Raw genomic sequence first — 24,674 nt, 5'->3', positions numbered from 1 at the left:
ACGGCGGTTGATACAGTGCCCTTCACAGGTGCGACATGCCCCCATGGTGTATTAGGGCCACCCGTGGCTCTCGCCAACGCGGCGTCCTCACACGCCGAAGCAATGTGTCAACGTTACAACCTTACAGTACCCGCGTGTCATGAATAGAACAGTGTCGGAACAGCAAGCCCGCCACACTCAAGTCTCCGCGTAATCGCCGACGAATTACGCAATCCGGGTCCAACCACACAGCTGGGACTTGCGACGCATCAAAGCGAACAACACAATTGCACGCAAGGCGCGGAATTTATTAGTGTCACGTGTCGAAGTGGATGTCTCAACCTTAAAGCGTGTGTTGCATTCTTCGCACGGCCCAGCCGCTCCATATCACCAACAAAAGCTGGGTTGCATGCCCGCACGACACTCCAGCCCGGCCGCAAACACAGCTGCTAGCCGCCTTTCCAAAATTCCAGTGTGGTGTGTCGAGTACGGCAGGGCACCGAGCCTGCCAGGCTCTCTTGCCCTCCACCCCTGCTCCACCCCCTCCAAGTCATAAGTACGCAAGCTGTGAGATACCGGAACATCACTCGTGCATCGTTGACCAACACATAGCCATGAATGCATAACGCGAGTCCTCGGAACTCACCTGCACCAAGTCGCCTTCGTACCCAGCTTTTGCGGCATACGGCATGAAACCCCCTTCGACCCCTGTTCCCAGCCTCCCAGTCTCTTCGTGTTCTCATCTCATGCAAACATTCAGTCCAGATCAATGGCATCAACAATCATATTACCGCACGGAAAAGGGGTTTCTCCCGCGCGTGTGTCGACGACTGCACACGTCGACGTGCACAAAGGCAGCAACCTGGAATTGGGTCTGCTTGTGTTCCCAGACACCTTCTCATCTGTTCCCACACTGCCCACGACATAAATGGGTGGCCTCGGCGCAACCATGACGCCAATCGATTGCATGGCGCAATATTGTTAGCAACGTAAAGAGTCTACTGACAGGATTGGGAGTGGCCAAACCCCCAAAATCAGGTTTCCAAGTGCGCTGTGACAAAGCACTTTTGGTGCATGCCAGTAATCCTGCGCCTCTCGTTCCGCTTCCGTCCACTCCGCTTCAAAGGACCGCCGTACATGACTACAGGCATTGTACCTTAGGGAACGCATCACATTTCACAAAGACTCAGTAAACTGCACGTCTGACTTACTGGCAGCAAGGATAGGAACGTAAAACCAATCAAGTGCCATAGATAGGACCACTGGCTCGTCACCGAAGCATGGTGCTGGGGTCTGCTCTGGTGTGCCCCCGTCACCACACAACCGCACGCTCATACAAAACAGCCCAACTGGATTCAAAGGCTCTCGCGAACACACACTCAAGGCACGCACTGTGTATGAAGGTAGATACGCAATCCCGGTGGCTCGGCAAATGTTTGTCCAGCCGAGGCGAACCAATGTAGCAAAATCAGATTTCCCAAACTTGAGTTCCCAAGAAAGGAGGGCGCGCTAGCGCAGTCTTCAACCAGGGGCACGGCTCTCCCTGCTCGCTGCGCCCTGGCCCTTCTCCGCATGCGTTTCCCTACCTCCTGCCCCCCTTCCAATCTTCAGGCGCCACTGCATGAGGGGTGGTCCTGTCTCCACAAGGATTTCCCCCGGGGGCCTGCAGCACGTACGCTCGGGTCACACATGCCTCTGGAACGTGCCACAGCCCCCCCCACACACACATACACACGTCACGGCACAGCATGTGCAAGCTTCCAGGCTCGGCAGTGACATTTCATGACCCACTTCGCAACTGTGTGAAGTGAAAGCTTGCAAGAACTTGCAAGCTGTTATCCGCCCTTGGCAAACGACATTCGCGACGAGCCCATGCCGGCGCTGGCCCCTCCCTCGCCGCCAAGCCCAGCGGGCGGCGCCGGCAGCACCTGACTGTTGCGGGCGCTGCGGTTATCTGTGGTGGTGGGGCGGGGTTGAAGGCTCTGAGTGAGGGGGCGGGTGGGTGGTTTCTAGAGCCAAACCCAAAGTCAAGACGAAGTGTGCTGGGCTGTACTGTCAGTTGCCGGAAACTGTGCGTTGGTGCGGGTGGAGTGGTTAGCTGTTCACGGAGAACGGAGTGAGCAGATCACAAGGGGCTGGGCAGTCAAGTCGCTGCCCCAGACAACGCGCTCATGTGGAGATGGCGCGTGTGTACCGTACGGGATATGCGGCTTATGTATGTCCTCGCCTTTACCCCCGGGCCACTGTTCCCCCACCCCGCCATTGGTCCTGCATGGAACCCCCCTACCCACCACGTGTGGACGGCGCGTCTCCCTTGATGCTGATGAGGGCCCTGTTCAGCAGGCCCTCCACATCCACGTCAGCAGGCAGCTGACTCAGCATCTCGGCGATGCGCTCCGTTTCGCGCTGCGACAACACGGCATCACGATCAAAAAAGGACATGCTCAAGGTCGCAAAAAGTTGTCACATCAAGGGCCACATTACAGTACAAGTCGCTGCTGCCCCACCTCCTCCTCCTGCTCCACCTCCTCCTGCTCCACCTCCTCCTCCTCCTCCTCCTGCCCCGCCTCCTGCCCCGCCTCACCTTGGTGTGCCCCATGAAGGGCCGCAACATGCCGAACAGGAACACGCCCGCAAGCAGCCACGACAGCACGAACACCACCACATGAAACACCTCCACCATGGCATACAGGTTGATCTGCGGGGGTCCCACGTGCATGGGCACGGGGGTGCATGGGCAAGGGTACACGAGCATAGGTGCATGGGCATGGGTGCACGGGGGCTTGCACGCGTGTGCGTGGGTGAACAGGTGTGCACGGCGGTTTGCACGGCGGTTTGCATGCGTGTGCGTGGTTGAAAGAGTGTTCGTGGATGCAATGAGGGGCAAAGCAGGTCGGCGCGCGCTTGTTGTTTCCCTCTTTTCTCTCCAACACACACACGCACATGCACACTCTCTCTCCCTGTCCCGCGCTCCACACGCACCACGCGGTTGAGGTGCTGCTCTGTGAGTGTGTACAGCGCCCAGTGCAGGTTGCCTGTGCCCTCCTTGTAGATGTAGTCGATGCGGCTGCTGTTGAGGCTCCAGGCGGCTGGCGCGTCCCGCAGCAGCAGGTCGCACTCCACGAAGAAGCGCTGCATGAGCGCGTTCAGGCCGCGGTACACCACCTGTGGGTGTGAGCGTGTGTGTGTGTGGGTGTGGGCGTGTGTGTGTGTATGTGTGTTTAAAAACGAATCGAAAGCCCGCCCGTGTGTGTGTGTGTGTATGTGTGTGTGTGTGTGTGTGTGTGTGTGTGTGCGTGTGTGTGTTTGTTGGGTAATAAGTACGCGCGCGTATGTGCTCGTGTGTATATGGCGGTATGTATGCTGTTGTGAGATAGTGCTGTTGTGTGTTACATTTATGGGTGTCTAAGAAGAAGCGAAGTCGCAGCCAGGCACAACCAGGAGGGGTCCAGGCACGACCAGTTAGGAGAACACGCCACGCCATACCCTCCACACCGCAGCACACACGCGCCACACTCCACCACACACCCTCCACCTCCGCAGACACGCGTTTGTGCACCCACCGCCGCGTAGGGGTGTGATGGCGGGTAGCAGTCGGTGACGTTGGGCATCCAGCACGCCACGCCGGCGCTGAACAGCGTCCGGACGGTGGCGCCCTTCTCGAACGCCACGCCCCGCCTCGCCAGGGCGTAGTGCACGTCTGCGGCCTGGGTGCTGTTGGCGCCGTACAGCATCACGTCCCACTCCGTCTTGAGCCGGGCCACCTCGTGCTGCAGGTGGGGGGGCCGGGGGGGTTGGGTGTGTGTATGTGTGTGTGCGTGTGTGTGTGGTGTGTGTGTGTGTGTGTGCGTGTGTTTTGGGTCGGGGAGCAAAGGCGGGCTGCAGCATTACGGGCGCAGGCACACCGCAAACGCCTCTCCCTTGTCCCCCGTGCTCGGCCTACCTCACAGCCCGTCCCTTTCCCCCACGAACCCTCCCTCCCTCCCTCCCTCCCGCCCCCTGGCCCTCACCGTCAGCACTGGGTACACGGCCGCCTGCCCCTCCGTGCTGTTCTGTGTGGCCAGCTCCTGGGCGAAGTACACCACCCTGTGCAGCTGCGTCAGCACCGTGTTGACCACGTTGGTCATGGCCACGGGCGCAGAGGCCTGTGGGCGGGTGGGTGGGTGTGGATGGGTGGGTGGGTGGGTGGGTGAGAGGGGCACAAAGGAGAAGGGGAACAAGGAGCGTGTGCAGGGAAGCAACAAGCACGGCGCCGGAATGTGCGAATGGGAAACGATGTGTGTGGGAATGTGTATGGGAACATGTGTGTGCGTGTGTGTGTGCATGTGCGTAGTGTTGGTGAGATAGGCTTGGAACACCCCAAACACTCCAAAACCCGTATCCCCGCACCCCGGCGCCTCCGTAACCCCGCACTCCTACACGGCTACAGTACCCACCCGCCTGCCCCTTTCCCACGCTCTCTCACACCCACATCCCCGCACCCCCACACACACCCAATCCTCATCACCCCACACGCCCGCCTCCCCTGCTCTCCTCCTCCCCCCCCTACCACCTCCCCCCCCCCCCCACCTGCTCCATCACGACGTAGCCCAGCGAGTGCATCACCACCACCACCAGGCCCCACACCACGAACGGCGCCAGCAGCCAGAAGCTCTCCTTGCTGTTGCGCAGCATCGTGCGCTTGCCGTGCCGTACGGTGCCGCTGCGCCAGAACGCCAGTTTGTCGTACCAACCGCGACCGTTGGAGCCGTTACCGCCGGGGCCGCCGCTGCTCGTGCGGCCGCCGCGCGGTGCGCCGCCCGACTCCAGGTTGATGCGGATGTCACCGCCGCCGCCGCCTCCGCCGCCGCCGCCGCCGCCGTGACCGCCACCGCCGCCGCCACCGCCGCCATGCACGGGGATCGCGAGGTCCTCCTGCAGATGCACACGGCCATGGTTGTTGTGTCCTTTCAAAGTCATTTGAAACACAAAGAGAAAACAAGCAGATAGTGGCACGAGCCGCAATGCATGTCACTTCCCCCCTTGGAGTCCTAGCCATATGAATGCAGACCCCCCGCCGTGCCGGGCTACACGTCTTTATTAATCATCATGTGCAATTCCGCTCTCCCCTCTCCTTGCTCCAGTGCCCCTACCCCTTCCCCTGCCCCTCCCCGCCCCCACCTGCTCGTCGCCGTTCTCCTCCTCGCCGTCGCTGTTGTCCGCCTCCACACTGACGCTCTTGCTGGCCAGGCCGCGCACCAGCCCCACCGGCACGATGAGAAACACGCCGTACATGCCGTAGCGCTGGTTGTCAACCTGGGGGGCAGGTGTGTGTGTGTGTGTGTGTGTGTGTGTGTGTTTTAGGGGGTGCAGGGTGTTGCAGACAGGTGGTAGCACAGGGGTGTCAGGGCACAGGGGTGGCAGAGCGGACTGCAACAAGCAGCGGCAGGGTATCTGCGTAGATGCGAGGCCCCTGCATACACACACACGCGCCCTCCCTTGCCCTTCCCTCCCCCACCTCCCACCTTTTTGAGTAGCCACGCCATGTAGGCGACCACCAGGGCGCAGATGCAGCAGCCCTCAATGACCAGCAGTACCAGCTGCAGCTGGTTGATGCGGTCGCTGCTGTCCACAGCCTGTGTGTGTGTCAGGGGCGTGTGTGTATGTGTGCGTGAGGGTGGGTGTGCGAGTGCGTGTGTGTATGTGTTACGCGTTATGGGTGCACACAGCCACAAACAAGCAACCCTTGCCTTGTCTCTTTAAAACAAACCACATGCGTAACGTAACCCGGTCATATGCATACAAACACACACACACACACACACACACACACACACACACACACACACACACACACACACACACACACACACGCACACACGCACACGCACACACGCACACGCTCACCTGGTAGACCAAGGCGTCCAAGGTCGACTGGTAGCCGCCGTACAGCTCAAACAGCCCATTGCTGTGCATGTACCTGTGAGGGAGCGTGTGTGGTTGTGTGTGTGAGGAAACTCGAAACAACACGAGGGGCCTCTCGCCAGATACCAGACCCAGGTATAATTAGAAAACTTCGATCACACGCCCCGCCCCCCCCACCACACATGCACAAACCCACACATATACCCCAATCTCAACCCCAACTCCAGCCCCAGCCCCAGCCCCAGCCCCGACCCCGTCACCCACTTGTACTGGTCCGCCGCCGCCAGCAGCCCCAGCTGGTGCACCAGGTCGCCGTGGCGGTGGTGCAGCTCAAAGCCCTGGCGCAGGAAGGCGTTGCCCAGCCGCCACAGGGTGGTGGAGCGCCGAGAGCCGGCCGGGCCGTAGAAGGTCAGCTCCTGCGGGGTGGGGTGGGCGGAGCGGATGGATAAGTGTGTGTGTGGTGTTGTGGTGGTGGTGTTGGTGGTGGTGTGTGTGTGTGTGTGTGGTGTTGTGGTGGTGGTGGTGGTGGTGGGCGGACAAGGAGTTCGTTGATCAACACGGCCAGACAGAAGCAAGGACGTGTGAGGCGCCGCTGCGTTGCGCCCGCACACGCACACCTGGTGGTTGTATTCGTTCCAAATGGCGGACAGGTTGTAGGCGGCCGGCAGCGGCTTGAGCTTGGCTGTGCCCAAGTACACGTTGTTGTGGGCAGTCCAGGACTCCTGCAGGTGTGCGAACGGGTTGGGTGTGTGAAGGTTTGGTGCGGTGTGGTGTGGTGCGGTGTGGTGCGGCATCAAAACTGGAAGCGATGCTGGGATGGTGTGTTGGTTGCGAGGGCCTGTTGGCCGCATTAGCCCCCCAGCCCTCGCTGCCTTCGCAACACGCCGGACACGCCCATGTTGATCAAGACACTCACGTCTAGCGACGCCTTGAGCTCGGTGTTGCAGCGCCCAATCCACATGCGGTCGTACAGACCGGCCAACTCGACGGAGCGGTTCGCGTACATGTTGTCCATCACCTGACACGTTTTTGCAACAAGGTATGAGAGGAGTGGTGATGCAAGGTGAAGGGCAACGCGCGCGCACGCACACACACATACGTACACACACGCATATACACACACTCTCTCTCTTTCACACACACACAGACACACACACACACACACACACACACACACACACACACACACACACACACCTGCAGGCTGACAAGCGCGTCGTGTGTGGCGGTGGCGGCCTTGCCCACCGAGTTGAGCGACTGCAGGTCGCGCGTCTGCTGCACCAGCAGCACCGTCAGCAGCACGAAACACGCCAGGTTGGCGAGCAGCTGCACAGCGATGGCCAGCAGCGCCTGCGGGGGGCGGGCGGGGGGTTGCAAGGATTGGTACAGAGAAGTGTAGCGAATAGACAGCAGGTGAGGTGTTGCGGGGGGGGGGAGTGCGGAAAGGACACAGGTTGGGAGTCGGTACGAGAGTTGGATACGGCAGTGTGTGTGTGGGCAGTTGGGAAGGTTTGGGATGCGGTGAGGCGAGGCAGCCCACAGCCCACAGCCCATTCGGGGGCCGCCACAGAGGCAGAGACACCTCGTCATTGCACGCCGGCGTTGCAGACCCGAGCCACCCACCCCACCCCACCCCACTGGAATGAACTACCCACCCCATCCCAAAACGCATGCTGTTTCGTCCCTCAGCTCCCAAACCCAACACATCAAAGCCTCCCAACCCAACAAAGAACCCCCACTCTCTTACAGACGCACACACACACACACACACACACGCACACACACGCACACACACACACGCACGCACGCACACACACACACACGCACGCACACACACACACACACACACACACCTGCCACCGGAAGGCGCGCGTGGCCTTCTGCACCACTGGCGTGCTCAGCATCTTGAGCAGCTTGCGGCAGCGCTTGCCGCGGCGGAAGTCCGCCTGCGCGCTGCTGCTGGCACCGCCCGCGCCGCCCGTTCCCGAGCCCTGGCCGCTGTTGTCAGTGGCTGCGGACACGGCGCTCTTGCGGTCGTCTTCCTCGTCGTCCTCCGCCTGCTCCGAGTCGGAAGACTGGTTGGGCTGCGCGCCGCGGCCGGCGTCGCCGCCGCCGCCGCCCCTGCGTCGCGTGAAAGGCAAAGAGTAAGTTGATGCGAAGGCGTGGCGGTGAGGGTAGTGAGGAGGAGGAGGAGGAGGAGGAGGAGGCCGAGGAGGAGGAGGAGGAGGAGGAGGAGGAGGCAACCAGCACAGCACCTCTCCAGCTCACCTCAACGCCCCCCTTCACCACGAAGTCTGCGCAGCCATCTCGCCACCCCTGCCCAGCCACTCCTGCGTCACCACTCCTGCCCCGCCACTCCTGCATCAGCATTCCTGCCCTGCCCGGCCCTGCCACTCCTGCTCTCTTTCCACAAAGCCACAAAGCTGCTCCATCCCGCCTCACCTGCCCTTGCCCATGTTCATATCCATACTGCCGCGCCCACCGCCGCCGCCGCCATCCATCCCCAGCAGGCTACTGCGTCGCGTGCGACCGCCGCCGCCGCCGCCCTCGATGATGTCACCAAAGTCGTCCATCGTGGCCAGGGCTTGGTCATCGTCGTGCATGCCGTCGGCATCGGCCCACCTGCTACGGGCGCCGCCGCCGTCGTCGTCGTCGTCATCATCATCGTCGGGCGGCCCGGCGCTTGCGTCCATGATAAGCGCGTGGCTGTGGTCGGGCGTGGTGGGGCGAGGTGAGGTGAGGTGGGATCGTTTTCGGCAGTCCCATAAAAGCAGCCAGAGCCACAAGCAAGGTAGGTGTGGGTGTGGAGCCAGTTAGCGGCCGCGAAATCAGGCCCTGCCCCCCGTGCCCCGCACGCCCACCTCGAGTCCTCCCGCATGATGAGGTCGGGTCCAAAAGGGTACACGGTGTCACCGATGTCGCGAACATCCTCCAGACGGAAGTAGCGCTCGCCCTGTTGGGGGGATTTGTATTTGTCGGTTGTATTTGGTGTTAAAGAAGGTATGGGTTTTGACGCATCGCCATCGTTATTTATTTGTCGTTACTGTTGTACAGGTGTTTGAGAAGGTCATACGAATCACAAGGATAGCAAGGATAGAGCAACCGCGATGCCCAATCCAGCCCTCTTCCTTCTGGCAGCCACAGGAATGCGATCTAGCCAGCCGGCACTTGCACGCTTAGACCTTACCTCGGTCATCACCCACTCCCGAATGCGCGCGAGCTTGATGTTGCTCTTGATCTTGCCCGCGGCGCCCAGCTCCATGCCCCCTCCGCCTCCGCCTCCGCCTCCGCCTCCGCCGCCTCCACCGCCTCCCATTTGGTCATCATCACTGCCGTAGCCCCCTCCGCCCCCACCACCGCCGTTACCACCATAACCGCCAAGCAACTGCTGACGGTGCATCTCCTGCCGTGGCGGCAACAGCGCCGCCGAACCCGCCGGCGGCGCCGCCGCCAGGCTGCGACCGGCGCCGCCGCCGCCACCCGGGTGCTCCTCCTCCTCCTCCTCCTCGTCCTCACCCAACAGCAAATGCGTGTTGAGGTTGCCGCTGGTGCGGGGGTTGCCGCCGCCGTCGCAACGCTGGGAGGGCTGTCGCTCCACTCGGCCCATCTCGTCAATGATGAGTTGCGAGGGCGCAAAGGAGACCTGCTTGATGCTGTTGATGCGCCGCAGATCGCCTGCATGTACATACATGGCATGGGAGCGTGTGAGCAAGTTGTTTGTAGGTAGACGGTAGTGCTTCAAGTGCAGCCGGCCGAAACCACGAGAGGAGCAGGCTGGCAGCGCCACAACTTGCCCAGGCCCCATTTTCCCAACCCTCAACCATGAAAGACACGAGCACACCGAGTTTAGAACATTGTGACGCTGTTCCATAGAGGCCACGTATCGCGCTCAGTAGCAAAGCAAGCGAACCCAACGAACCCACCGTTGCTGTCAGAGAACGAGTTGCGACTGGTGGATTTGCCCGGCGCTGTGCGGCTGCGGCCGGAGCGCGACGGCTCCGGGTCCGGCATTGCGCCCGTGGCTCGTGGCGACCCGCGGAACGAGCCACTGCCTTGCGTCATCATGCCGAGTGACTGCGGCGGCGGCGCGGGAGGCAGCGGCGACGGCGACTGCCGTGCGTTGTGGCCGGCGGAGATGTCGGAGCGCGAGGTGGAGGCGTTGGCGGCAGCCACCGCCGCCGCGTCGTCCGTGAATGTGGCCATGATGACGTCGCTTCCATCCGACAGGCCTGAGCCAGTCTCCGCAGGTGTCCGCGCCCCCGCCGCCGCCGCCGCCGCCGCCGCCGCCGCATCCGCCGCCGCCTTCTTGGCGGCCTTGGCGGCTGCAGCCTCCACCGCCGCCTCGGCCTCCGCCGCCGCCTTAGCCGCCGCCGCCTCCTCTGCCTCCAACTGCTGCTGGTAATCGCGGTTAAACGACAGATTAGACAAACCCACGGGTCGAGGCTTGATGCGGGGGGAAGCCCCGGGCGTGCCGCCGCCGCTTCCGCCGCCGTTGGCGTCAGCAGGCGCGGCGGCCAACTCGCTTGTGGGCATCGGCGCCAGCGGCCTCCTGCCGGAGCCGCCGTCGCTGCTTCTGCTGCCGCCACTGTCGAGATCCGGATCCATGGCGTCGGCCTGATCTGGATCCGGGAAGAAGCTGTCGGCAGCCGCCACCTTGTCGAACAGCGCCGCCAGGTCGTCCTCGCTGTCGTTATCGGAGCGGTTGACGCCGCCCAGGTAGTCCTGCAGCGTCATGCCCTGGACCGCCGACGGCGACAGCGGCGGCGGCGGCGTCGCGCGCGGGTCCGGCGGCGCCAGCGGCGTCGACGGCTGCGTCGGCGTCTCGCCGCCGCCGCCCTGCCGCCAGCGGGCGCTGCCGCCGCGCGCCTTCTCATCCGCCTGCTGCGTAGGCGTGGGGCTGCGGCTGGCGACACGCGGCTGGTCCATGGGCGGCGTAGCAATGACGCGGGGCGGCGGCGGTGGCACTGCGGCCAGCAGCGCCGCCGCCGCGCTGTCGTCAGCGGGCGGCGCGCCGGCGGCGGTGCCGCCGGGCGACCCGGCCCCGGCGTCGCCCGCCAGCAGCTCCGCCGGGGCGCGCGCTACGGAGAAGCTGACACCCGTATCCTCGCGCGGCTGTTGCTGTTGCTGTTGTTGCTGTGCTGACGTGTCGTCACCGCTCTGGGTGGAGCCCTCAACCGGCGAGATGGGCCCTGGCGGCGTGTTGAGGCCCAGGTCCAAGGCAGGCACGCCGCCGGTCACAAACACGGCCGCGTCCGCCGCCGCCGGGTCCTCCGGCAGCGCCCCCGGCAGCAGGAGCGCCGCACGCTCCCGCTCTCGCTCACGCTGGCGCCAGCTGTCGTTGTCGACTTTGGCCAGCAACGGCCGGCCGCCGGCGCCGGCGCCCGCCGCCGGCGCGGCAGCAGCAGCGGCAGCAGCAGCAGCAGCTCCTGCGGCGACGGCGGCCGGCGCCATTAGCGGCGGAGGCGCTGTAAGCTTTACGAACGGCACACGGGAGGGTTGCGACGTGGCACCGCCGCCGCCAGCAGCGGTGGCATTGGCGTCTTCCACTACCGCCACCGCGCGCTCCGCATTCTTCGCGGCGGCGGCGGCGGCCGCCGCCGCCGCGGCCTGCGCCGCCGGCTCCAGGGGTCCGCGCTGGAGGTGCATGAGGAACTCGCGCGAGCCGCGTGAGGGCTCCTTGAAGTGCAGCACGACGTAGCTGCGACTGTGCGCGCCCTCCTTGCGCACCGTCTGCACCGTGAGCGACACCGGCTCGCCGTCGCTGTGGAAGCCGGGCAGCGTGCGCAGCGGGCCCACCTGCGGCGTGCGGGGGCCCACGTGCGGTGCCGTGCAGCGTGTCAGTAAGCCCACAAGGAGGTAGGCACGAGCTCGGAGCTGTGGAGCATGTGGAGTGCCTACCGAGCAAGCAGACGCAATCGTCGTGTAGCTCAAGCCCTTTACCCCGTACCGCCCCGCCCCGCCCTGCCCCGCCCCGCCCCGCCCCGCCCCGCCCCGCCCCGCCCCGCCCCGCCCCGCCCCGCCCCGCCCCGCCCCGCCCCGCCCCGCCCCGCCCCGCCCCGCCCCGCCCCGCCCCGCCCCGCCCCGCCCCGCCCCGCCCCGCCCCGCCCCGCCCCGCCTCTACCAACGCCAACGCCGCACCTTCTTGGGCGCCCCGTTGCTCTTGAGCGCGCCCTTCTTGCCGCCGAGCCCGGACTTGGACTCGGCTGCGAACAGGGACTCCAGGCTGCGGCTGCCCAGCTGCAGGAAGCGCGGCAGGGCCTGTCGCAGCATTGCGCCGCTGGACATGCCGAACAGCAGGCCTGTGGGGTGGCGGGGTGATGGTGGTGTGAGCGGTGGTGGTGTGTTGGTGTGAGGGATGGTGGTGTGAGGCGTGGTGTGAGGGGTGGTGTTGTGAGGCGTGATGATGGTGGTGGTGCCTTATAACGAGTAGGCGAACTGGTACTGGAGGCATTGATGCCGTCAGACCATGGGGTTTGCATGGTCAACACGGAGTGGCGTTATTGTGCCCCATCCCCGCGCCCCATCCCCATGCCCCGCCGCCTGTCTCCGACCCATCCCTGGCCTCACCAGTGGGGTAGAAGGGGTGGTCCTGCGCCGCCAGCACGGTGCCCTCCTTGTCCACCTCCACCACGCCGCACAGCAGGTCGGCCCGCCACAGGCTGATGTGGATGGACACGTCGCGGCCCGCAGCCAGGTCCTCCAGGTCCACCTGAGGGATAGAGTGTGTGTGTGTGTGTGTGTGTGTTAGATAGGAAAGCACAAAGGCGAGGGCGTATGTGTACGTGGATATGTGACGTGCGTGGGTATGATGTCTGTATGTCATCGCACCAGCACACACACTCGCTGCCCAGTCCCCACCTTGACATCAAGCTCCATGACCGCCGGCCGCGTCTGCTTGGCCAGCAGTGCAGTGGCGATGGAGCCGAGCGAGCGGATGTTGTCCAGTGGCGGCATCACACCCACACGCCACGACGTGCCCGGCCGCTCCAGTGCGCGGCCCAGCAGCAGGTTGATCACCTGCAGGCCGGGTGAGGCAGGGTATTGTAGAGAACCCCGTGCAAAAGATCGAGGAGGAGAGCGAGGCAGGGAGAGAGAGAGATGGTTGCAGCCAGGATGGGGTTGGCAGGCTGTCTGGCGGGTGCGTATGCAGGTGGTTGGTGGGTGACAGACGCGCGCGTAACCTGCTTAAAACCACCTTGATTTGTTACGGCGCAATTCAAACAGTATATTGCTCTCACCTTGCGCAGCTCGGTGGTGGCCGCCGCGTCCTGCGCCGCCGCGTTGCCGCCCGCCGCGTGCGCCGCGCTGGAGGCTGCTCGCACGTTGGTGTGCAGCACGTCCACGCAGTCCGCCAGCGAGCGACCCAGCAGCGCCGCGGGCTTGAAGCCGAACAGCGAGGTGGGCGAGTTGCCGACCTGCGCACCAGCAGGAAGGGGCAGGAGGCGGCGGAGGAGGTGGTGAAGGTGGTGAACGTGGTTGGCACCGTGTTGGTGGTTGCTGGTGGTTTGGAGAACCCGAATGACCCACTGGAGGACTGGTTGTGCATGGTATGTGCCCCACACTTCACAGCCGTCAGTCAGCCCTGCGCAACATCGCAGCCCGTCACTGCACTGCCAACCAGCAGCCCATATGCCCCCACCCCACCCCACCTGCGTGACGATGCCGGCGGTGTCAATCGTGATGCGCAGGCGGCGCTCGTCCAGCCCCTCCGCCAGCGTGCTGGACGCCACCTTGATCACGTGCTGCTGCTCGCCGCTCTCGTCTGTGCTCTTGATGGACAGCCGCACCGCCTGCTGCGTCTTGGCCGTGGCTCCCAGGATCATGGTGATGCTGGAGCGGCAGCTGAGCGGCAGCGGCTTGGACTCGGCCGCCTCCTGTGCGCGTGGTGCCGTGGTGGTGGTGATGGGAGGTTGCGGGGGTTGGGAGGTTGCGCGGGTTGGGAGGTTGCGGAGATTTAAGGAGGAAGGTTTGGATGGAGGGATAGAAGCGCCTACATCTCATCGTTGACTGGGCGTGCACTGACGACATCGCGTGCTCCCCATCCGCCCCTCACGCAGCCGCTTCCGGTCCTTGGACCAACTGCTCCCGCCTGCCCCTGTCGCCTCCCTCTACCGTATTCGTTGGACTCGCAGCTGATAATCGCACCCTTCTCCCACTCTCCCAAGCGGCTCACCCGGATCCAACCGGCGTGCAGCGCGCCGAAGGGCTGCGGCAGCAACTCCCCAATGTCCACCTTGCGCAGCGAGCGCGGCGAGGGGTGGCCCAGCGAGCGCGCCAGCGGCGAGGTGATGAAGCGAATGCGGCCCTTTCGGTTGGTGAGCATCAGCTCCACCGGCGCCTTGACCCGCCGCATCTCCACACGGTACAGAGTCTCTATGCCCAGGCCTGCGGTGGAGGGCGGTGCCGGGCACAAGACAGCGCCGAACGGTCAGCGGTTGTCGCTAGAAGGTCGGCAGCAGCGAGGAAGCGCGGGGCAGCGTACGGGTATGGGACTCCGACTCCAGCACATCGAGCCGCCGGTGGATGGACCCTGTGAAACTACCGTACTCCACCACAACGGAATGCAACACACGGCGGCGTTTGACGGTGCATCCAGCCACACCGCAGGGCCCCGGTACACGCCCGGATGCTCTCGCCCGTACGTGCGGACAACCGCGCCAAGCTCGCTGCCGCTCACCCGCTGTCTTGACGCACAGCGTGACGTCCACGGGGTCCGTGTACTTGTGTTTGATGGCGGCGGCCAGGCCGATGTGCGCCATGTCATCGTCCGTGGGCTGGTCGGTGCGGGCCACCTGGAAGGGGTGGGGTTGCGTTGTTGGAGCAGCAGTAAGTGTGTGGCGGGGTGAGGCGGGGTAGGGAGTGAGGGACACCGGCACCGGGCAGAGGCGGGGCGGGCTTGTGAGGGACTCGTGCACGCATCCCTCAACGCCGCACTCCCGGATTCCATGGGACTGGTGATCCCTCGCCCACCACCTCCCGTCGCCCTCGCTTTCCCCCCCCCTCCCCGCCCAGGCCCGCACCTCCTCCACCAGCTTCTTGAAGGGGCTGGGGTCCACTGACAGCATGTACACGGGGTGGCCCAGGTAGTCCTCCACCGTGAAGCCAAACCAGTCCACAAAGGCCTGAGATCACACACACACATGATAACGACAAGTCAAGGGCATCGTTTTGTTGTTTTTGGGCTGAGCCCCCCGAGCGAAGCGATCCAGGGGGGGGGCGAAGCCCCCCAGGATTGCCCCTGTCCGTGCCTGCCTGCGTGCCTGCCTGCGTCGACAAAAAGTGCCAAACTGGCACAAACCGCGAGCGCCACGTATTATAAATTGCTATTCCCTATTGTAGAAAAATAGGCGGCAGGGAAAATTCGGCCGGAGCGAGAAGCGACCTCGTGAGTCCATGGACATCTTGACTTTCTTCAGTCCGCGAGTATAGCTCTCGGCCCCTAAATATCTTACATCCATGTATCAAAACATGTCGACGACAAGCGTCTTGGGGCAAGAATGTCGAAATTGTTTGCAACAGCCAAACCATGCGTCCCCGAGCCTTAAATGTGTTGCGGCCCGGGATCCCGCGCCCGAGCCCGGCAAGCCGTTTGCGGTGCTTGAGTGGGATGTGGGTGAGGTGAATTTGGGATATCATGGACCGTGAAGTGGCGTGGGTAAGGTGGCGTGGCGTGGCGGGGACAGGGCATGTCGCTGCCTCGGCACGGCGTTGGCATAGTGGCCAGTCCCGCTGGATGGGCTTGCAAGGGTGCTGTTCATGTCGCCGGTGCCCATCGTCACATCCCTTGCGCTTCATGGGGCTCAGCCCATTTTCCAGCTGTACAAAGCTGACACCCCTTGTTCAACACATGATAACAACAAGTCAAACAACATATGAGAGGACAGGGCGGCAGGAAGGTCACTGAAGGAGGTAGTCTAGTGAAGCGCGTAGAAAGAGGACTGCGGGAGCCCAAGGAGCGAGTGAGCAGGTTCCCGAAGGACAGGCTCTAGTCAAGGGCCCCGGTACATGCCTCCCAATCCGCTTATCCCCTCTCCCCCACCTGGTCCACCGCCGCCACTGTGCCGCCCGCCAGAATGTACACGTTGGCGGTGCCGGGGGGCGGGTCAACGGGCATGGTCACACCCATGAACAACGAGCTGCGTGTGTGTGTGTGGGGGGGGGGTTGCATTCATGATTAGTAAAGGAAGGGGGGAGAGCGTGGAGAGGGTGGTAGGAGATAGAGGGTTGGCAGTGGGGGAAAGCGTGGTGTGGTGGGGGAGTTGGGGAGGCGATGCCTCCGATGCCAGGGGAGGGTGTGGGTGTTTGTGCGCGTGTTCGGCCGGCGGCACCGCCACTCACTCGTCTCCGGCGCCCGACACCTTGGACACGGCCAGGCGGAAGGGGAACACATAGCGGTCCTGGGGGTGGTGCGGTGGTGCGGAGGTGGGGGAGAGGCGGGGAAGGGGTGAATAAGAGGTGGGGTTGGGTGGGGCAGAGGTGTCGACAACCGCACATTGCCATGCAAAAAGGAGGACCTGTTCTGAGGCGCTGAAAACACAGACACACACTCTTCCTCAGCGCGCTTTCCTGCAATGAACAGACCCGTTCCCTGTGTGCTACGCTGCAGCACACACATATACAGTTTATATACATGTTGTGTGTTTATGACACACCTTGTGCAGCGCCACCAAGTCAGTGATGCGGTTCATGACCGTCTCGCGACCCGTGGTGATGTGGCGCTTGATGTAGCCGTTGTGGCGCTGGCTGAACGGCTGCGGCATCAACATGGCCACGTTCTTTCCCTCCAGCTCGCCTGCGCGTTCCCACAAACACGCAACGTGTTAGTCTACTACGTGTTTGCGTGCTGTGGTGCAAGTGCAATGTTCAGGCGTGCTTGCGCATTCTCCTTGGAGGACTCCCGGTAACAGTGACAGTTTGTGTTGCACATGGTCCGCGCTTGCTTCCATGGTGGCCCATGCAAACGACACGGTATTTCCAAATCGCGATGGCGGGCGACCCGCTCGGGCGTGCTACTCACCCTTGTTGTAACCGAACATGAGGTACGCCAGTTTGTTGGCCATTTGGATCTGGCCGCGGCTGTTGATGATAACCACCGCGTTCACACGCTCGTCCACCTGATGACATTGTGGATTGGTTGCGTTGGACTAAGGCAAGCCGTGGAGCCAGCACTAGTTGAAGCGAGCAGCATGGGCAACAACGACACACGGCGAGAACTCCTGGGGTGTGGTCGACACCTCGGATGCCCCCAAACAGCCACTCCTTGACTTCATTGCCACCACCCCAATCAATCCCACCGTCCCTCCGCCCCCATGGATTCCCCACCCGCCGCCCGCCGCCCCCACCCGCCCCCTTTCCCCTCGCCCTACCAGCCCCCTTGCATTGGGTTCGGTTTAATTTGGGCTGGCATCTACGACCCCCTCTCCCTCACACACACCTTGTTCAGCAGGCGGCTGTCGTTGTCTCCGTCCAGCCCCTCCAACTCCAGCGCCGCCGCCTCCTCCTCGCGCTCCGCCTCAAGCTTCTCCGCCTCGGTGAAGAACTTGGAGGCGCGCCAGGGGTCGTTCTTCACGCCCTCCAGGAACCTGCGTGGGGTCACGGGGATGGGGATGAATGGATGCGGAAGGGCAATATGCTTCATGGGTTGGGAGGAGGGAGATGCAGGGTAGAGAGAGAGACACTACGCATGCAGCAATACGGCGGTTTGCCAGGGACCGAACCAGGACCTGCTTTTCCAAACTAGCTGCCAGGACACGGGCTCCGATGCAAATGCCTAACCAGAGGTGCCTAACGCACGGTTGCACGCACCGGGCGTAACCCTTGATCATCTTTGCCGAGTAGGGGTAGCGCTCCAACACGGTGCGGTAGACCTTGTCTGCCTTGACCACCGCGCTCTCGATCGCGTTCAGCGATTTGGACAGGTGCGTGAAGGTGATGTGCTGCTGCAGCAGATACTGCCAAAAGTTGCGAGTCGCAACCAGAGCCTCGCGATGTGCGCGCATCGCGAGTCGGAAATTGCGTTGGAATTCGACGTAGGAGACCAGATCCAGAGTGGATTCGCCGTTGCCCTTGGTCTGGGCGGTGCGCGCCAGGTGCTCCTGTGTATGGCGGGGAGTATTGTTGTTGGGGTTTTGTTGTTGAAGCGGATAGGAACCCAGGGCATCAACACGCGGTGACAGCGTGCATGACTGCCCACTCTGGCTTCTATCCCACAACGCGCGCCATCGGTACGCGCACCTGCTCCCGGCGGTAGATGGCGAAGCGCTCCATGTAGTTGGGGTTGGCCTTTTTGGCGGCCTGCAGCTGCGAGTAGCCAGCCTGTGGATGCAGTTAAGGGGTCGAGCAGGTTCGTAAGTTGATCACTTGAGTTTGTCAGTTGGTTGCGGACTTTGTTGAACAGGCAGCCGGGTAAAGTGACACACAACGCATTATGGAGCTCAGCAGAGGACGGCTCGTTACACCTGTCCCTGCTGAACGCCGCCAAGCCTCAGCCACTGATAGCCTCAGCCGCTGAGAGCCCACTGGCACGCACCTGGGGATTGTCTAGCACGTCCCACAGGAAGTTGGAGTAGAGCATGATCATGAAGGCGCGTGTGGGGAACAGCACCAAGCCGGCCTTGATGATGGCCTCAGCCTCCTTGACTCGGTCCATGTCTAGCACCTGGCGACGTTGGAACATTGGAGGAGTGGAAGGTCAGGACTAAAGAGTTTGGAAGGATGATGGTTGTGGTGGCGGGTTCATGCTTTTTCTGACGTGTGAAGTGCTGGTTGTGTGCGGCGTAAAAAGGAACGGTGTCACCGCGTCATTGCGTGTAGTCGGAGGCACAGTGTGTTGAGCTCTAGGGTGGGAAGGCGGCAATGCATACGGCGATACCTGCACGCGGTGACGACCGCCCACAACCCCCACGCGCCACGCACCTCGTCATCAATCCAGTATCGCGCCACACGTGCGATGATCTCAACCTCAATGGGGTCCTTGAACCGGTAAATGTCCTTCACCTTGCTGCCGGGGCTTGCCTCCCTGTGCGGCGAAAGCATTGCGGCGGCAAGGAGTTGGGGACTAACACGTGCTGCAAACCTGCGCGCGTCAAGCCGTCCGGCCCCACCCCCACCCCTGCCTCCGCACCCGCGCCCCTTTTCCTCCCACCCGCCGTGCCAGCTCACTTGAACCGCTTGCGCACGAAGCGCGACCAGTAGTCCAGGCGTAGGTAGGAGCTGGCGAAGCCTAACAAGGCCACGGGCGCCAAGCCGTACAGCATGACGGACGTGATGGTCTGCTCGTAGTTCTCGCGCTTGGTGGGGTCGGAGGGCTTGAACAGGATCGCGACAGCCAGGATGGCGGCCCAGGACACGGCTAGGTACGAGCCGACTCGGATGTGGTTGATGATTGCAAACATGTAGGGCATCTGCAACGGTGTTTGAGAAATGTATGAAAAGGCGAGGTCAGGCGATATCCCAGCGAGCACATACCTGCATGTCACATAACTCACACCGGGGCACAGCTGCGCACGCGGCTGCCTTGCTTCATCCCACTACAGACCCATCGCAAACTCCACCCGGCCCGCTACAAACACGCACGCCCATGATGTTGCTTTCTGGTTTCTCACGTTCTTGAAGAAGATCCACGAGAGCGCCAGGCACAGGAAGGCTTGTATGGACGTCTGGATCTGGAGCCAGCCGATCAACACATACACCACCTGCAGACGAGTGTGTGCGTGGGGCGCAGGGCACGCATGTGAGACACGGGCACAGGAGCCACGACGCAACATCATGCACGGTGATGCGGCAGAGTGTGAGTGAAGGCAGCTGCAAGGGTTTCTGAGTACGTCTGCCACGTTTCTGCCTCCGCTTCACGCCGCATCGCTGATGTGTCGTGCGGCCTTGCATCCAACCAGCACGCCTCTTTCTCCGTGTCCCCGTATGCTCATTCCAGACCGGAAGCCGTCTTCCCTGAGCCCTCTCCTTCCGGTACCTTCCCTTCCTGGGCCCTCTCCTTCTGGACCCTCTTCTCCGGGCCCTTTCCTACTCTTCCCGGGGTGCTATCTCCTCCTCCTTTTCCTCCTCCTCTTCCTGCCTCGCTCACCGTCATGGTGACCTTGAGCAGGAAGGCGCGGACCTCCACGTGGCTGTGCGCGCAGCACGTGAAGCGCCGGCTGATGGGGTTCACCTCGAACTCGCCTGCGTTGCGTGCGTGTGAATCGTGTGTAGCGTTGCGGCCTCTGAATTTATGTTTGTGGGCCATCAGCAGGCTGTATCCAGATCTTACCACAGCCGACTTTGCCGGAGTGTCCGCCCCTCATGGCCTGACATGCAGCCCTGTCAACCGCCAATCAGACGAGGCCCCTTCTAAGATGCTATGGGAATTGCAGCAACCCCACGCCCGTAATCACGAGTACCAACACAGACCCAGCCATGCAGACACCCACCTGTGAAGAAGATGACTGCCGCAATGACAAACACCACTTGCGTCAGCATTCCCACAATGTAGGGTATCAGATGTGGCGACCGGTAGCACACTGCATATGGCAGGGTGGCGTGGGGTGTTTGGGCTTGTAAGCGTCACCGAGTCACGGTATCCGATTCACCACTTGCGCCCCCTCCATCTCCTCCGAGATCTCTGGGTTGGCAATGGTCACTGTGGGATTGGAAGCAACTACACCTTCGCCGCGCCCCCGGCAATGCCGTTTCCTGCCCCCTCCCCATCTGCCGTAGGCCGACCCAAAGCAAGCCCGTATTCTCTTCCCGTCTCCCACAATGGGGCAGCGCCTAACATCGCTGCAGTATAGCTCCAGGACCGTACAATCTGTTCCTGCCGTACACATCGTGCAGTGCGCCCCTGTCGCACCCCCCCCTGCTGCAGTACGCTTGCGCTACTCACTGTACTCCGGGAAAGTGTAGAGGTGGCCGCGCACGCTGCTGCCCGAGCCCAGGAGCTGACAGTCGTACGACACCTGGATGAGCGTGAGTGTGGCGATGTCGAACAGCCCGAAGTGGATGGTGGCGTAGATACGCAGCACATGGATAGGCCTGCGAGGGAGAGAGAGCGAGGATGGCGTGGCAGCGAGGTGAGGCAGGGCTGGGGCGGCAAGGGGCGGGAAGCAGGACGCGGCGCACTACATGGTGGAGTTGCGCTTTCCTGCCTTTCTTGCGCCAGCATGGTTGCCGCGCCGCGCCACGAGCGTGCGCAACTGCCCTCCCTTGCCCTCCATCCGTGACACTGCTGATCCCAACCTCCCCCCCTCCACCCCAGGGCCAGCCGCACCAGGTGTAGGCAAAGCTGCGGTTCTTGTAGGAGTAGGCGATCCACACGCACAGCGCCAACGCCGAGCACAGCATGCCAGTCATGGTGTACAGGATGGCCACGTAGGCGTTGTAGCCCTGGGAGAATCACATTTGTAATTGATCAGGAAGAAGTGATGGTGGTCAAGTCACAGCTAGCTGCTGTGGCGCACGACTACGGCCAGTTAGCTACCCGTTAAAGACAGTAGCCCCTCACCAGGAATCGCTCCACGATGTAGTTCCAGCGAGAAAACGTCACAATCTGCCAGTACCTGTGGCAGGGCGCATCAGGGAAAAACATCAGCAGGAAGGGTTGCTGTCAGGGGTGGTGCGGCGCCACGCAAGGCTATGTCTGTACTGCCGGCTCCCGTACGATTCGAATGCAGTGCCCTAGCCAGCGGCCGGGACCTCGGCGCTCTCCGTCGCTCGGCTACCTGGGTGATTCCACCTTTCAGGATGCTTGTTCCAGCGAACCCAACCCGTATCCCTTGCTACCCCAAGCCGCGGCCAGTCACAGCACGTCCATCCGGTCCCACGAGCACCACCGACCGCCCGAACCAGCATGGGCGCCACGTCATCACACTCACACACTGGTGCTGTTGACCTTCCAGCCGTGGGCCGGGTTCACCACCAGCGCGAACAACTGCGTGGGAGGGGTTGGTGTTAAAGAGGCAGCAACCATAATTAAGGAGGATTTGTTAGGTGAGGTGGTCGGAGTGCCTGGAGTGCAGATAATGCGTGAGTGCCGACTGCGACTGCGACCATCCGGCCCGGCACTGCCCCCATTGCACACCACTCAAAACAATATGTACTGGGCGCCCGGCTGCCCAGATGTGCAGCCGCAGCAGGGCCCCTACCCTCCCTGTCGTGCTGCTGCCGCTGCTGCTGCTGCTGGTGGTGGTGGTGGTATTTCTTGGCGCTTCGCCTCCCGTCTGCGAGGGACCAGCTGCTGCAAGCCGCTGCAGGTGCGCAGCTGCCGAGCTAGAGCTCTTCCAGTCCCACAGAGCTCCGCAAACGAAAACTCCGGCAGCTGCCGTGAAACTTGCAGCGAAGGCACAGCCGCGCCACCGCCGACTTGCATGCGGGCAGCGGGGCAGCGACAGCTGCCACCCGATTCACCACTGGCAAACACCCCGCCGCAGCGAAAGCTGCTGCCCATGTCATCACTGGCAAGAACCCCGAACCCCTTCATCAATCTTGATACCCATCCTGGCCTTCGATTGTTACGGCCCTCGCTGTTTGCTGTAACTCCTGCTCCGCTTCCGCCTGAGCACACCAGTTCTGACCAGTTCTTGCGCCACCTGTGCGCCAAGCCACCCCCAGCCACCCAGTCCCGTCCTGTGTCCCAGCGCCTGACGAGGACCCCAGCAACCCAATTGTTGCTGTACAGCACCGCACGCCAACGTAACGCGCCCCGCTCACCTGGGTGAAATCAAACATAAGCTGCGCGCAGGGAAAGACGGGGCAGGGAGAGGACGGGCGGTTACTTCGACGGGGTGGGACTGCTCACTGTCCCCGCAAGCCATTTCGGCTGCCGGGGCTTGGAGCGGCCGCCGTTAACCGGCGGCGCTCCACCCCTAGTTACCGGCAACCCAGCTTAGCGCCGCATACGTTGCTCCCACGGACTATGGGAACCAGGCACCAGCGAAACCACACACGCGCGCACGGTGCTTCAACAAAACCCCGCAACCACCTTGATGATTGTGAACTTCAGGTTTTCGTTCATTTTCTCCTTGCTGAGGATGTACAAGACGCTGAAGATGCCCGCCTGCGTCGGGGAACTCGGGCGGTCATTTGTCAAGTTGTTGAATGCACCCGCGCCGCTGCTCACCTGAATCTTGTGTGTCTCCTCAAAGTCATTCCGCTCGTCGTCTCCCTCCGCCGTCACATTTTTCAGGCGACTGCGGCGCGCAGAAGCCCCAGCAAGCAGTAAACAAACTCGGACGTTTACATGCCGGCGCTTTGCCACGCGGACCTTACTCAACTAGATATAGTTGCGTGTAGTCAGCGCGCTGTCAGCGCGTGTGCAACTCACCTCGGGCCCGGCCCAGACTCGCTGCCTCCGCTGCCGCGCGAGCTGTTGCTGGCTCCTGACGAGAACATTTTAATCCACTACTGCACAAGCAGCTCTTCTGTCGCGACTAGTAAGCGCTGCCTCAGCGAGCGAACAAGTGTTCCATGGCCTCCTCCTTGCTCAAGCCGCAGTGTGCTTCCTGAACTATTGCAGCAAGTCTAAGGTGTATACTACTGACCACAATTACAGCGGATACATTGTGTTGAGGCTGTAAGAAAGTTGTCACAAACGCGCCAGTACTGTGTCGCTGTTGTCAAGACTAATTCAAAACCTAGGACATAGTTGCAATGGAGCGACAGGTATGTGTGTCGAGAGATATGGAAAGTCGCGACCGCAATGCGCAATGCCAGAGTTCTCTCTTAGGGACACCGCTGCTTGCGCTCTATTGCTATGTTGGTACATACGTATACAGCTGATATGTGAAGATGGTGCGCCGTTGAAGTCTTGGAGGTCGATGGCGTGCCGGTGTTCTCGCCGCAAACCCACCTTCCCTGTCCTGGTCCCCGTACCCCTCGCGGCGCTGAGTCTGCGACATTCGGCTTCCTTACCAATCATCAGGCGGGTTATAGGTTACACTGGCGTCTCTGGACCTGTCCCTCAGGGTTGAAGCACACGCTATCCAAAAGGATCCAAATGCTAGATGTCTGCGCTAGATGTCTGCACGTGTGTCTGCAGCGGTGCGCCCCTGAATGGCCAGGTTAGCATACGTGACACCACCTGATATACATTGGGCACCTGACCACTGACAGCGCAGTCCTAGATAACGCACACAAAGATTGCGCTGAACCTACTTTGGACTACGCACCAAAAAACGTTTGTGAGCGACATAGCGGCCCCTCGCTGTGCTGCCGTGACCTGGCCATGACATTGGGGTCATGCCCGAAGCTTCAGATGGGAGGACACAGATGGCGGAGCAGGGCGGAGCCCGCCTGAACCCGCCCATCACCCCATGAATTGATAGGGATTGGGCTGCCGGAGCCAACCTGCAGAGGGTTTTTCTCCGCCTTGGCCTATTATTGACCTAACCTTAGGCAGAAAGCATCGTCGGGGACGCTGGCAGCCATAAATGGTCTACTTTGCGCACGAGACAGCCAGCTGGATTCAGCGCAAGTCTCAAAAGCCCCAATGATGCTTGTCCTCGCGGGGTACATACACATTACTTTATTTCTGAAATATCGCATCATTCAAGACCTGAGTCTGAGGATGAACTCAGACGACTACGCGCGAGTTCAATCGGTCTTGAGCCTTCCTTATGGAGCCTGTCCAGCAGCCTCGTGGATTCGTAAGACGATCCCTACGTGAGGACTAGGAATATTGAAATTACAGCGCACTCAAAGCGCTTGGAGATTCCATCAACCTACGAGGATGCCCGCCACGCTTACCGCACCCCGCAGGGTCAAGGAGGAGGCCTGGCTAGCCATTTACAGCCAGGAGCAGCAGT

At 62.2% G+C, this 24,674-nt stretch overlaps 1 protein-coding gene across 1 annotated transcript; it reads right to left on the bottom strand.

Moving 5' to 3' along the window:
- Positions 1–2: 2 nt before the first annotated feature.
- CHLRE_10g429750v5 (uncharacterized protein) lies at positions 3–23,614 on the bottom strand. The gene is made up of 48 exons (XM_043066622.1): positions 23,195–23,614; positions 22,991–23,060; positions 22,853–22,927; positions 22,582–22,602; positions 21,747–21,802; positions 21,377–21,431; positions 21,143–21,258; positions 20,759–20,907; positions 20,307–20,396; positions 19,964–20,058; positions 19,488–19,577; positions 19,045–19,286; positions 18,799–18,901; positions 18,413–18,541; positions 18,118–18,198; positions 17,689–17,978; positions 17,318–17,465; positions 16,901–16,997; positions 16,536–16,675; positions 16,222–16,280; positions 15,923–16,019; positions 14,904–15,005; positions 14,561–14,675; positions 14,057–14,268; positions 13,533–13,757; positions 13,122–13,298; positions 12,742–12,900; positions 12,451–12,592; positions 12,022–12,182; positions 9,807–11,679; positions 9,071–9,558; positions 8,745–8,836; positions 8,326–8,589; positions 7,737–8,004; positions 7,081–7,233; positions 6,800–6,901; positions 6,501–6,605; positions 6,148–6,299; positions 5,866–5,938; positions 5,484–5,594; positions 5,140–5,274; positions 4,549–4,893; positions 3,990–4,124; positions 3,543–3,749; positions 2,962–3,144; positions 2,564–2,677; positions 2,271–2,385; positions 3–1,933 (listed from the first exon to the last, which is right to left on the bottom strand). Exons 1-48 carry the CDS (start codon positions 23,260–23,262, stop codon positions 1,815–1,817), a joined length of 8,598 nt encoding a protein of 2,865 aa, XP_042920019.1. The 5' UTR covers positions 23,263–23,614; the 3' UTR covers positions 3–1,814.
- Between the last annotated feature and the right edge of the window lie 1,060 nt (positions 23,615–24,674).

This window comes from Chlamydomonas reinhardtii, chromosome 10, assembly GCF_000002595.2.
Source record: "Chlamydomonas reinhardtii strain CC-503 cw92 mt+ chromosome 10, whole genome shotgun sequence".
Classification (NCBI taxonomy): Eukaryota; Viridiplantae; Chlorophyta; class Chlorophyceae; order Chlamydomonadales; family Chlamydomonadaceae; genus Chlamydomonas; species Chlamydomonas reinhardtii.
The sequence above is the reverse complement of the archived record's forward strand: the minus strand, read 5'-3'. Positions and strand labels throughout refer to the sequence as shown.